Below are 13,616 nucleotides of genomic sequence, written 5' to 3'. Positions count from 1 at the left end.
CTGTTTGCATTTGCGCCGCCATTAAGAACTCTGTATTGACGTAAGCCGGCCGAGTTCGCTATGTTCCACAAGCTCTCTTAGCTGTTTTTATTAATATAACTATAAACAAGTCTGCTACATGCCACAATCGTATAAACCAGAGCAAAATGGCTGTTACAAAAGTACCTTTTGCTGAAAATGGCGTGAGTTCGACCGTTCTAATAACTACGATCTTTCTAATTTCTTGCGTTAAAAAAGGGGTTCCTAGAATTAAGTTCAATGAGCTATGAAAATGTATATAGTTGCTTTTGATGTTGTGTTTTCAGAGGATTTATTATAAATATTGGCAGAAAGCTGTTGTTTCATAGTGTCCTTGGTTGGAAGCCAAACGCAAACAAACACAACAGGATCATGGGAAATATTCCAGGCAACCTCAGATGCAGACATAGCTAGTGTCACCAAAAAAGTTACGAATGAACTGTCTCACGATAGACGTTTTGGCAGTCTGCGTAGAGCTGTCTTGATCATTTGAAGTGATGGACGAGTCGGACTTCACAGTGGATTTTCTGAGGATTTATCGTCGTTCTAAAACCAGATGGTCCATAAAGCAGAATGGAGGTGTTTATACTTCACAAATGAGCCGGTTTGTGTTGCCACATGAGCAGGGACGAGTCGCCCTGCGGGTATGAATTCAGATGCAACTGAGTCACCTTCTGTATAAAGATATGAATCATCACAAGTTGCTTTTAGATTTTAGAACTAAATCTGAACTTCCAGTAAACCTACAAGTTATTGTGGATATTTCTGTTTGGTAAAGTTTGGCATTTTTTAGATTGAAAACATCACTTTTAAATGATCAGTTTGTTTTGACGTTCAATCATTGTACCATTTCTGGCAGCCGTTTTGTCTCAAGTGATATATTTGTTGATTTGAAAGATCACGGCAGGATTTCAGCCGGAAAGCAAATCAAAAATATCCGTATGCAGTCTCCATCGTGCTCTCTGATATTCACTGTGTTTGTTGAAAATGAAGCCAGCTGTTAATGTTCTTTTCCTCTATGATCAGAGACGTGTGCACAGAAGGAAAAGAAAAGCGTAACTTGTTGTGTTGCTGCACATGGAACATCACAGCATTTGACTGGAACAAGAAAGGCATCCTTGATCTCTGCTGATTCCCAGACATGGTTCTGTTCCTTGTGTATGTGCAAGTACAGAGCTGGAGCATACATGCCCCGATCAATGCATTTTAAATGTAATCAACACTTGTTACGCACATGGACATTGAATCTGCTAAAAATTAAACACTTTAAAAATGAAATACTGTAAAAGAGCCAATCTGAATTTTGAGCAGACGTGACTGTGTCTCTCACGGTGCTGTTCAGTGGCTCGGGTTGATTGATTTGTCTGAACAGGTTGCAGCTTATTTCAATCACATGTGTATGTATGTATTGTGCTATATATATATATATATATATATATATATATATATATATATATATATATATATATATATATATATATATATATATATATATATATATATATATATATATATATATATATATATATATATATATATATATATATATATATATATATATATATATATATATATATATATATATATAGCACAATCTCACATGCCCGTTAACACACCAGCCTGAGTCCAGCTCCAGACAGAAAAGCTGTGTGTGCTGTGGAAAACACAAACAACAACTGGGCCGCTGGGAAGTCGCCAGAAGCTCACAGTAATGATGATAAAGCAAAGGGCCGGTTCTTTAGAGCTCTGAAATGCTTACAAAGCTTCACCCACAGATCTTTGTGTGCTGCTTTTTGTCTGTATACAGAGTGAGGTCTTCCTGTATTCTGGGTGATGCTAAAATAAGACTTCTTTGTGCTCCCACAGGGCAATTCCAACAACATCGCCACCGTCGACATTTCAGTCGGCTTCATTGGACTGGAAAGTTACGTAGAAGCACCTGCCATCTTCTTAACGGCCCTAAGCACTTACGCAGGGCCCCTGCTCTGGGCGTGTCACCTGGTCTGCTTCCTCAGCTCACAGAGAGACAGGTAAGTGTTTTAAAATCACTCTATTGCCCGGGGATATTGCTGCAGTTTCCAGCTCAACTAATTAACTAAACAAAAAGCAATGCAGCAAAGAAATTATGATTTCATTAAAAGGACTACAGGAGGTAGAAACCTGGTATATGGCTGGACGATGAATGGTCCATGTGCTAAATTCTTTTACATGAATAGTCAGTTTAAAGCCTTCTGAGGATGCAAGCTTTGTTTATCCTTCCGTGAGAAACTGCGGTGCGGGGCTCCAAAGATGGCGCAAGAGATACGAGTGCGCTCAAAGGCTTCCGTGTTCTGCGTGTTACCCATCGCACTATTATCCGAAACTTCAGGTAGCGTACAAAAACATCTTAATTACTTCTTAATTTAAGTTATTTGTAACGTCAAGTTCTACAGATGCCTGCCTGAACTTTTGTCTTCACACGCTCGACGCAAGACTCGTCATGACGTCCTTTTTCCAGAGACCAACCTTCCAGAGACACTGTGGTGTAACATCGTCACTCAGTCAGAGACAGACTGCTGTTTATTGGGACGGCTGGATTTGCTGCGGTCCAGCCAATTGTTTCTGTTAGGGAAAACTATAATTCCCACCTCACCATTTTATGCGTTCGCCAACCGGTCAAGTTGCAGTTTATATCCGTGTCTGTCCAAAATGTCATCACATTTGTGTGAAATTGTCCTAATTAGCGTGTACAATCTTGAATTATGGCATAAAAAGGCTTTTGTGAGGTTACAATGAATTCATCCTCGAGTCCAACTGTGAAGCAATTCCCTCGAGGTGTTCCTGAGATATCGCATTCACGAGAATGGTACGGACGGAAAACCCAAAACATAATTCCTCCAGCCACGGATGTCCGCAGCGTAGATGCATAAAAACTTGCAGCCAAATAGGATTACAAATTGATGTTATGCTGCTCTTCACTACTTTACTTAGAATAACCAGTAAGCTGCCCACCCACCTCTGTGTGTGTGTGTGTGTGTGTGTGTGTGTGTGTGCGTGCGTGCGTGTGTGTGTGTGTGTGTGTGCGCACAAGCAGACAAGTTGAAATAAGCTATACAAAAATGTCTAAACACTGACAATTCAACTTTATGAAAACATTGTTGTTACATAAACACTTTGGTATAATATAATAATAGATTTAAATAACATCAAGTTTGTAATCCATTTCTGAGAACACATTTGGAACAGGTGGTACCGATGCAGGGGTTCCTAAGCTCATCTGACAGCATAAAAACTCACATTTAGACAGACAACTCTTTTACTTTGGTTTCTACCGTCTGTGCCAACGCAGCCGCACAGCATCACCACTGTCACGGTTACTTATGCGTGTTGGTTGTTTATTTATTTATTTACTTTTTTGTTCTGAATGCTCTCTGTGGGTGGGGCGATACAGGTGCATATGAATTTTCTGTTAATGGGTTTACTCACGGAAACGAGGAGACTTGCTCGCAGGGTATCAAAGATGCATGTAAACAACTTAACCTGCTTAAGACCTTAACTGGAGAGGGGCCAGTAGCTGGTTGCTGTATGTGGGATACAGCCAACAACCACAGCTCGCCCTCAGCATGAGGCCGCTGCACAGTGCTGAGTGATGAGCTCTGTGGCTGGGCAGCAGCTGCCCTGCTGATGGAGCCAAAAGGAAAATGCTCTATTTAATGTGGACAAAGGGTGGTATTAATATAAAAGGGAGTTAACCAGCCTCTGTTGTTTAAATGACAGTAACAGGCTGCAGCCTTGTGATTAAAAAGACACTACTTTATGTAAAAAAATATTTTTTAATTTTATCGCACAAAGGTCCCATAGAAATTAGACTGCAGAGGGTGTGTATACCATGCATGATTTGTCTTCTTAATAATCTTTGATCCCACATTTGAATATGATGTGTTTAACATTTCAGTAGTTCAGCCAGTCTCTGATTAAAAAGTTCTACTCATCTGAAACTTTTTGTGCCGCTCGCGGCAGAGCCTAGATATGAAAAAGTAGATTTTTGATTTGATTTGTCCCTCCAGCATTTTGGACCAGAACAGCTCCTGGCTGGCTCCACACTCCAGTTGTTGTGGACATTAAAGGTCGTCACAGAATCATCCTTTCATTTAGCACTACAATGAGGTTAAAATGTTCCAGTGACTAAAAGTTTGATCCATGACAAGACGCTGTCAAAAAAGAAATCTGTTTTCACGCTTCCAAGACCTCCACCGTGTCCCTGCAGCACCACCGTAAGAGTAGAGGGGTTACAAATGAAAACTAAAGCCGAGCTGAGATTAAAGCTGCTCCATGGGGGAGCTCGGAAAAGCTGTAGCATTCATTTTGTTCGGAGAGGCAAAAATGAGCAGCATGACATGATCTCACGTACAGTAGCAAAGGAAAATCACTTTACAGTCAACGATAACACCGCAGTTCAAACTGCATCCTGAAATGTAACGTCTGAAAAAACTAAATTCAGAAGCAGCTGATGCATTGATCTGTTTCACCAGTAAACCAAACACCCCTCTGCCTTTTTCATTCTTTATTCTTTATTGTTTTAAGTATTCTTACTTTTGATCTATTTATCCACAATCATTTCTATGTTTATATATTCTAAATATTCATACACACTAAGATTACTGGTCGCAAAAACCAACTCTATACAGAGACGATGGTTTTTGTTGTCTCTTTGAGGCCCCTGGGGATATGGGTTTCATAACAAAATTGGGAAATGTGACGCAAGTCATTTTATACTTTTGTATCACTAATAAAAAGTAAATAAATCGCAATCACTTTGACTGGCAGCACGACTGATCTGCCACAAGCGGACCGTTATGGGAAGTGATGGAGGAGCAGGTTAATGCCACTCAAGCTAACATCACTATAAATCCAGCTTGCAAACATTACATCACCACCTTTCTTTTCTTTTCTTTTTATTTTATTCTGCACAATAATGAAGATACAAATGGTATACAATAGGAAAAAAACAGACATGACAGTGCAGGAGAGGAAAGACGTATTCAGAGCCAGACCCACTTTAAATGACATTATTACTTATCTAAGACAAAACAAGGCAAAGTATATGTAGCACAAACAATATATATATACACAAAACACACACGCAGTAGTAAAAGAAAGAAAAGAGAAAAACAAACTTAAAATAAGTACAAATGTACAACCAACAGAACTTGCCATGAGGTTCAAGACCAAATGAGAAATGTCTTTAGCTGTGTCATAAAAGCTGTCCAGGAAGAGAGTGACGTCCGTGTCGTACGCAGTGAGTTCCACTACTGTGGACCTGTAAATTAGATTTAAAAAATGGATGTCTTGAAGTACGACAATAAGATAAATAGAACAGTTTTAGCCTCGTTGAATGTGAGTTGGTTGTCTGAAGGTAAACTAAGAAGCCCCACCTGTAATATGCACTCAGAGACGCTGTGACAAATGAAACTCATTAAGAATTCACTCTGCGCCATCAGCAGCTCGACCACAAGGCAAGTGCTGGAAATGGACTTTGATCGATAGCTTTTCAGCGGGTCTCCCTTGACACAGTCAAACTCTACTTAAGGCAAAGAGAATGTTTTTCATTGTTTTAGTGCACACTGTAAACCTGGCCGATCAGAGGAGACCCATAAACTCCACTTTACTTAATTACCATCATTAAAACGGTCTATAAAGAGTCCGATATTCTGACTTAAATACAAAAGGCAAAAAGCACATTCAGGCCTTTCTATATTTACCGTGTGCTTGATTTCCAAGAGGCTGCCATGGCTCGTTGAGATCGACTTCGTTGACTTCTTTTTGAGCTGAAATGGTTTTACTGAAATAAAATGTACTGAAGGACGATGTGGCCTTCCACCAAACTCTCAGTTCAGTGTTTTGGTGAAAGGATTTCCAGCGATCATTTCTCTAATTTTCCACGGTTCTTTTGTACATGTGTGACCGGAGAAAAGGGTTCAGACCAAAAAAATACTTTTTGTTCTTTGAGTTCTGCGCAGGCGTTCGTTCTTCTTCTTTATTCAGTTTGATCATTTTGTTATATGATTTTTAAAGCTAAAGCTTGATACACTTATTTATTACTCATTCATTCAAGATTTCATAATTTTCTCCACTGAGAGAATTAGATCCTGAGAACATGAATGTTTTAGTAGCTCTTTGAGGTAGGGCACAGAAATGAACTTACGCTGTTTTAACAGCCGCTCTGTGAAGTCGCCATGAGTTGAAGAGTTTAACCTTTATGCTGGTTCAGAGCATGGTGGGAATTGTTTTTTCTTTCTTTCTTTTTTTTTTAAAGAAGTGTTTGTTATTTTATGTAGCTCAAGCCATTTTATACTAACCAACTTCATCTCTCTTTGTCTGAGGACATGGCGACTTTGCTAGTCACATTTGGGCAACAAAAGCGATCAAACAAGTTTGAACAAATACTTCTACCTCGTTTATGGATATAAAGAGCAAAGGTGAATATTAACTTCATCACCAGTCGAATGTGACAAAAGACCACATTCAGTTGCATTGTGGGAAGTATAGAAGTTACTACTAGGGACTAAAAGTCACGATATTTTGACCTCACTGCATCAATTTCAACTATTCTGTGTTAATCTGTCTCAAACTTCACAGAACTTAAATACTCGATCTCTGTAATCTTGAATATTATTTTCTTTTGGCCACGATAATCGTCATGTCGAAATCTGATACCGTGAGCCTTACTTCATTCTTACATGCATACGCATACATACAAACAAAAACAAATATCTGCACTACATATATAAAAATACACCTACACACATACTAGACAAACACAACTAAATGTATGAAGTGCGTGCTTCCTTTAAGAGAGACTCTTAGCACACAGAAGTAGTTTTACAAGTTAGTAATATTGTTTAATTGATTGTTATCGACCCCAAACTCGTGTGTGTGTGTGTGTGTGTGTGTGTGTGTGTGTGTGTGTGTGTGTGTGTGTGTGTGTGTGTGTGTGTGTGTGTGTGTGTGTGTGTGTGTGTGTGTGTGTGTGTGTGTGTGTGTGTGTGTGTGTGTGTGTGTGTGTGTGTGTGTGTGTGTGTGTGTGTGTGTGTGTGTAAGTGGCCCTCTGATTGATTTTCCACCACCACTCTGGACTACTTCCCATGTCTCCTACTTCTCTTGTCTTGGGAAAAGGCTTGCAGTTCCTCCCCCTCAGCTGGGACTCTGCCTGTTTCAATGAACAACATCCCTGTGCTAATTTAAACGCGTGTGCTTCAGTGCGTCAGTCGAGTGTACACAAGTCTTTGTGTAGCCGTGTGTGTTTGGTTTTACATCAGCATCTCCTAATCTCCTCACTGCACCCCTCCCATCATGCAGGTTTTAAAGTCATTAACTTCTTTATCTGAATTTGCCAGCAATCCGTATTATTGTGAGAAGATAATTGGATCAGACTCTTCTCCCGGGTACTTCCGTAAAAACTCCAAAAATGTGAAAAGTGGCCTTCGCTGTGACTCAAACAATCTGCAGCTTTACCGACCATCATTGAGAAAACGTAAAGCAGCTTAGGACGACCTTGGATCACGTATAAACTTTTCAGTGTCACTCAACAGGAAGTTATTCACAGTGCAGAGTCGCCTGCTTTGCTTCCCTGCAGCACTTTGCTTCTCTCTGATTAATCTTCTTCCTCTCTGCAGGAGCCCGGTTGCAGTCGGCCATGGCTGCTACTGTTTGGCCCTGCTGAGGTCTGTGCCAGCTGCAGCCTACATTGTGCTGGTGACTGCTCTGCGGTACCATCTCTTCATATGGAGCGTCTTTTCACCAAAATTACTGTACGAGTCCATGCATCTGCTGCTGACTGCAGGAGTCTGCCTCTTCTTCAACACCATGGAGCAAAGCCACAGTTCCAGTAAGTCTTAGGGGGCCAAAGATGCAGATCTTACCTTAAGGGAAGTCCAAGGGTGGGGCAGAGTCTCCTAATACTGCGTGTAAGACTTTCAGACTGATGCACTGCTGATGCTGTAGTATACTGTTCACAATCTGTGAGCAGAAGCTTCACTAAAGGTCCCTCCTTTGGACCCTGTACGTTTGCAAGAAATACTTTGAGAATGCACTTACAATGTATTCTTTGTCTATTTAAATATTTCCAAGGAAAAAACGTTTGTTGAAGAATAAAAGTGAAATACTTTTTTTTAAATCTATACATACAGTATATTACCTCAGGGACTGCTGTACGGTGAGCTACTAAGACAAAAATGCAGAGTTTGATGTTTTAACTACATGTATAATTGAATGACTTTGGTGTTACATGGGAGAGCATCATGTTTGTGCTGAGCAGAGTGCAAACACACGATGTTTGGGTGCTCAGCACGTTAGAGAGCACCTGCATCCTCACAGGTGTTTTCAATTATTGTGGCTGATTAGAACTTTGACAGGTGCTCTTCACAGAAGACATTTTGACTCGTCAAAGTAGGAAAAGCACAGGCGTTAATATTAGGATGAACGTTGGCTGCTTCACTTTCATTATTCACAACGCTGTGAATTCTTTTATTTATTTATTTTCAAATGTTGAAAGTTCAACCTCAGCTCCTATAATAAGACACAATGTTTGATTCCACATTCATTGTAGCAGAAAATCCTTCATTATATTATATCAGACTTTCGATCTAAAACCCCGGCTTCAAAATTGTACTTTTTACTATTTTGAGCCTTTTCCTTTGCCTGGTGGGAAAATACATGACATTTCCTTGTTTCTTGCACAAAACAAAAAATGCATCAAAGTCAATGTTGCTAATCATTGACATATCCTAGACAAGAATAAATCCCCCTAGCATTTAGTATACACTAAAACAATAACATTTGTTTTGTTTTAGAATCATCAGACCATTAACAAACTGCCAATCAAACGGTTAAAATCCTGAAACTGAATATTTGCTCGTTATTAACAGAACTCAGTGAAAGTGGAAAGTAATATTAAGATATCATTGTATGGCCGTTTGAGGACATCAAAGTGAAGCACAAGGGTTAATGTTGTATCAGAAAATCAGATTCTGAAGGTGTACGTTGTCCAGGTACAAAGCTAACGTGTGAGATCTCATCAGCAGAGGAGCTGCACACTCCTGAGAGCAGAGCTAATCAGCAACACAAGTGGAAACACCTGTGCGGCTGTTCCATGGAGGTGTAGGGGCTTTTAATACCGGGGTCTTCAGAACATTTTAAATAAGCTTGTAAAATATTATGTATTTCCTTTTCTGTTTCAATCTCAAGAATATTTAACCCTACATTCACTACTTTATTTTTTATTGTTTTAATGATTGGCACAAAGCTGCACTAGATGTCTGTGTTTATGTGAACATACAATCAATATCTACTGAAATTAAGGTGAGTGGGTTTATAGATTCTGCACCTTAAGTACAAACTTCAGGCTTTTCGGATGAGCAGGTAGAACTATGGACCCTCTTGTTCATACTGTTCAAGGTGTCTGTTTAGATGCATGGCTGGATAGTAAACTAAATGCATCAAATTGTATTGCTTTTATTGCAATATGTTGATTTATAAATGTTTTCATAAACTTATTTTCAATAATTAAATGATCGGATCTCCATATAATGAAATCTAAATTATAATTTCAATTTTCAACCTGTTTTTATTTCAGTGTTTCTCAATAAGGATTGAGCTGCAGTTATGTTGGGCGCAAAATGAGTGCAAGGCTTCATGAATGAAACACTTACAGGCCATGAGACGGAGCCTGTGTTAAATCATTGCCATAAATACATTTTATGATTTATTACATTTTCTATGAAATGATATGAAAGGCAGTTGGTGAAAGATACATCATTCATTCATCCACTACAGTTTCAAGAACATTCTGCACACTTCCCCATTGTTTCCTTTATCTCCGCACATTGTTCAATAGAGGATATAGTTTAATTTAGTAGGACAAAGTGCTAAAGTCAATGTAGTTGGCTGACTTTGACGTTCTGCTGCAGGAACATAATTCCCTGTTTTACTCTCGCATCCAGCTGAATCCTTCTGTATATACGTTACAATTTGGATGTAGAGGCCGTATAATTTCTTCTATTGACTTCTTTAACTTCTATTCAATCTGTTCCTTGAGTATCACTAAGAATAGCACCAAAGTAAAGCTGGCAAAAAAAGAGCAATTGAGCCAAAATAATAATAATACTCAATGACTTATTAACTCATTTTAAATACACTTTAATTATATAGCACCTGTTTATACAGGGGACGTAGTTCAAAGTGCTTTACACTAAAGTGAAGAAACTAGAGAACAAATAAAAACAGGCAAATTGTGCAGATACTGAATGATAAAACCAAACAATCGAATGAATCACAAACAAGAGGCAACAAAAAGCAAGAGCAGGCATGCTAAGAACAATAAAACAAATACGTTTTCAATTGTCGTTTAAAAATGTTCACAGAGCTTCTCTTGTAGCCTTTGCTAAAGAATTCCTTAGTTTTGGTGCTTATAGTTTAAAAAAAAAAGGCTGAGCTGCTTTTCTCACATTTGTTGTAGTTTGTATGTAAAACCCTGCAAATCAAATCAAAGTTATTTATATAGCCAATATCACAAAAGCTTTCTTATCTGGAAATGTAGGATATTGTGATAATATGACATATTTAATAAGATAATGCCTCATTCTCATATTTAAACAGAGAACTTGTAATACAAAAAGTAGTTTCCTGGTGGAATCTGTTAGTTTAAGGTTTCCACACTGTTCACCTGTAGTGTCTCTCCTTGACTGGCAGCAGAGTTCTGAATTAATTGTATTTTACCAAGTGATTGTTTTGGAAGAGAAAAGAGCAAGCGATGTGTTTCTGTTCCAGTATTAATGGAGCTCATTAATACTGGATGATATAATATAGAGCTGCATTATTATCTCACTGAAAGCTTTTACTCCATTATGAAAGTCAAATCAGAGAATGGAAATATCCAGGCAGCAGTTACAGTTAGACTGATGTATAAGTTATTACGTGTGTTCATGTAATTTGTGTCATAAGAAACATCTCCACCTCCAGTATGCAGTACTACAGAGTTTTATTGCAGCGGTGCTTTACAAAGTAAAAGCGCAGCCCTTCCGTTTTCAGCAACTATTTTGCTGAGTTATGTCTGTGATGTCAATGAACGGCTGTGACTACTTCAAAGCACCTTCCTGATTATAACCTGGCACTTCTTACATCACCCTTTGAGAATTGTCCAGAAGAAAAAAAAAAAAGGGAGTTGAAAGATTTATTGTTAAAGCCACAGTGTGCAACTTTCCTCCCTCGAGGTAGAAAAGGGAATTGTAAGTTCCTGCCCCAACACTTGTCACTCACCCTGACGAGCTGTCTGCCTTGAAACAGCATCTCGCCCGGGGCTAAGATCACTGACATCCCTCCGGGGTGCCAGGGAGAAGCAGATGCCAAACCGAGGAAGAAGAAAGCACTGCCGATGTTCAATGCGGTTCTGAATACATGTTGTCTGATGCAAAACGTGCTTCACACTTGTTTTGTTTTGCTGCCGTCGTGGTTGTTGCTGTGACTCACCTTGACAGGGACACCCTCAACTGAGTTTACCCACAGAACTGAATTTAAATGTCCTGAACACCATTAAAAAGTCAGACAAACAAGAGGATTTACATTAAAATACGCAGGCTCTCAGACACGCGCTGCATATGGATCACTGCAGCTTAGCTGGTTTGCATCAGAAGCAGGACACCGTTAGCTTTGAGGTAGCGGCAGCTGAAATGACGGCACACTGTTGTCAAGTGCCTTCTCTCTTCAGTTGAACAGGCTTCAAACTAAGTCTGATGGAAATAGTTTATGAACCAGGTAATGAAAATAGTAATAACTTTAAAAGTGCACTCAGAGTGCAGATCTCCCCCAGGTGCGCCACTGAAGTACTTTAGGACACGGAGTTGAATAATATGATTACAGCGATCATTTGTTTTGGTGTTGGCAGCAGAACAATGTGTGATGGTATTCCTCGAGTGTCTGTACGGGGCATTGGTCAGGTGTTTCTGTTCTTTGCACATTCATTGATCTGTTCATTCTAAACAAAACATAAACTTCTTAAAAGACCGACCTCCACAACATGTGTTGCAGTAGCTATGAGCTGTAGTCAGGTCAAAGTAGAAAAGCCAAAAAGGGTTAGAAGTAGACGGGGGGTCTGGGTCAAAGTCACTGTGATGAATGCTCAGCTCACAGAGAAAAGAATACATCTCGATAATAACTACAGTTCCATCGGAGTTTAGTGGTTTATTTTCTCTTCCTCATGGATCTGTGTGCAACCTGACTGCACCAGTGCAAGAAGAAGCCTCAAAGCAAATCTGATGGGACCACACTTTCTGTGTGAAATCATTCCTCTGTATCCAAATACCTACCAGTCCGTGAAATGGATCAGAATAATTGTTTAGTCCACATGGTTGAGAGCATTTTAATACGTGTTGTTATACATCCCAGGAAAAGTGCACTGGTTATTGTTGTTTTGCTCTCCATCTTTGTAGAAAATAGTTTTCCTCAGCCTTCACAACTTGTTTTATGTAGTTTATTGTAACTTTAATCATGTTGTGTGTGTGTGTATTTCTACTATGTTTGATCTCTTTAAGCTGCTCTCGCATGATGAGCAGTGAAACCGCTCTGCTTTGGCGTTGCCTTTTGGTTTCCTATGGAGAGAGCCACGCCGCAGGACCAGGCGGACGCTACCCTTGACGTGGCGCACCGCTCGAAATTGCCACAGAGCGAGTTCAAAATTATTTAAACTTTGACCTCGATGGCCGCTGACCTTTCAAAGTGCAGTGAGCGCAGAACATTTCATATCATGTGAAGACAGCTTTAAGTTGAAATGTCTCTGTAAAATGACAAATGACTATTTTCCAAAATCTTGCATTATTTACTTAATAATGAAATAAATAATGTATTACACTGTACACATTTGACAAAGTGTCTGTTTGATTTGTCAGCTGCAACAACCACAAGAACATTTATTTCATTTTCACATTTTCTTTGCAGACATTTGAATAAGAATTCACGCACAGTCCTGCAGTAATATTAGTGATTAGCTGCGCATTACATTGTCTTTCAGCTCAGTGCAGCCTTGCTGGAGCTCCATCTGTCTGCTCTGGAGGATGGATGACATATGAGGCACTGTACACTGGAGTTTCTCTTTGTCAAAGTTTCCTACTGACTTGGTAGAAGTGGACACAAAGCCAACTGTGAAAGTGCACCTAGCATATCTCCACGTACAGTGTAGTAGTAGGAGGATGATACTTTAGTGTCATCCTTCTTTCTGCTATCCACCCACTAAATAATTATTGTATGCCTTCAGGAGCTGGACTCCAATGCCATCATTAAAAGAGCTGCAATATTTTGTGCTTTGCTCACTTCTGAGTGAGAGCCTCTCTTAAAAACTCCTAAGTGAAGATGTGTTATTGCCCTGAACTGTCGCAGAGCAGAATTCAATTAGTTTTTTTTTTAATCAAAAATGTCCATGAATCTAGAGATTTGCAGCATCCTTAAATTACTCCAAATAACATTTAATTTCATACATAAATACATATATTTTTTACCCTTTTAGTGTTTGTATACGTTTTAATGTAATCCCTCAGGAATGTTCTGGGTCTGGCCCCAGGGCCTTCTCA

General features: G+C 39.4%; 1 protein-coding gene across 1 annotated transcript in view; it reads left to right on the top strand.

Moving 5' to 3' along the window:
- pigg (phosphatidylinositol glycan anchor biosynthesis class G (EMM blood group)) overlaps positions 1-12,905 on the top strand; it is a 66,237-nt gene extending 53,332 nt beyond the window's left edge. The window contains exons 12-14 of the mRNA XM_029441547.1: positions 1,885-2,048; positions 7,674-7,885; positions 12,585-12,905. Of these exons, the coding sequence (XP_029297407.1) occupies positions 1,885-2,048; positions 7,674-7,885; positions 12,585-12,598 (390 nt within the window). The 3' untranslated portion in view covers positions 12,599-12,905. The remainder of the gene's footprint in view (positions 1-1,884; positions 2,049-7,673; positions 7,886-12,584) is intronic.
- Positions 12,906-13,616: the final 711 nt, after the last annotated feature.

This window comes from Cottoperca gobio, chromosome 10, assembly GCF_900634415.1.
Source record: "Cottoperca gobio chromosome 10, fCotGob3.1, whole genome shotgun sequence".
NCBI classification, from domain to species: domain Eukaryota; kingdom Metazoa; phylum Chordata; class Actinopteri; order Perciformes; family Bovichtidae; genus Cottoperca; species Cottoperca gobio.
Note: the sequence above shows the minus strand (reverse complement) of the source record. Positions and strands in the feature narration are given on the sequence as shown.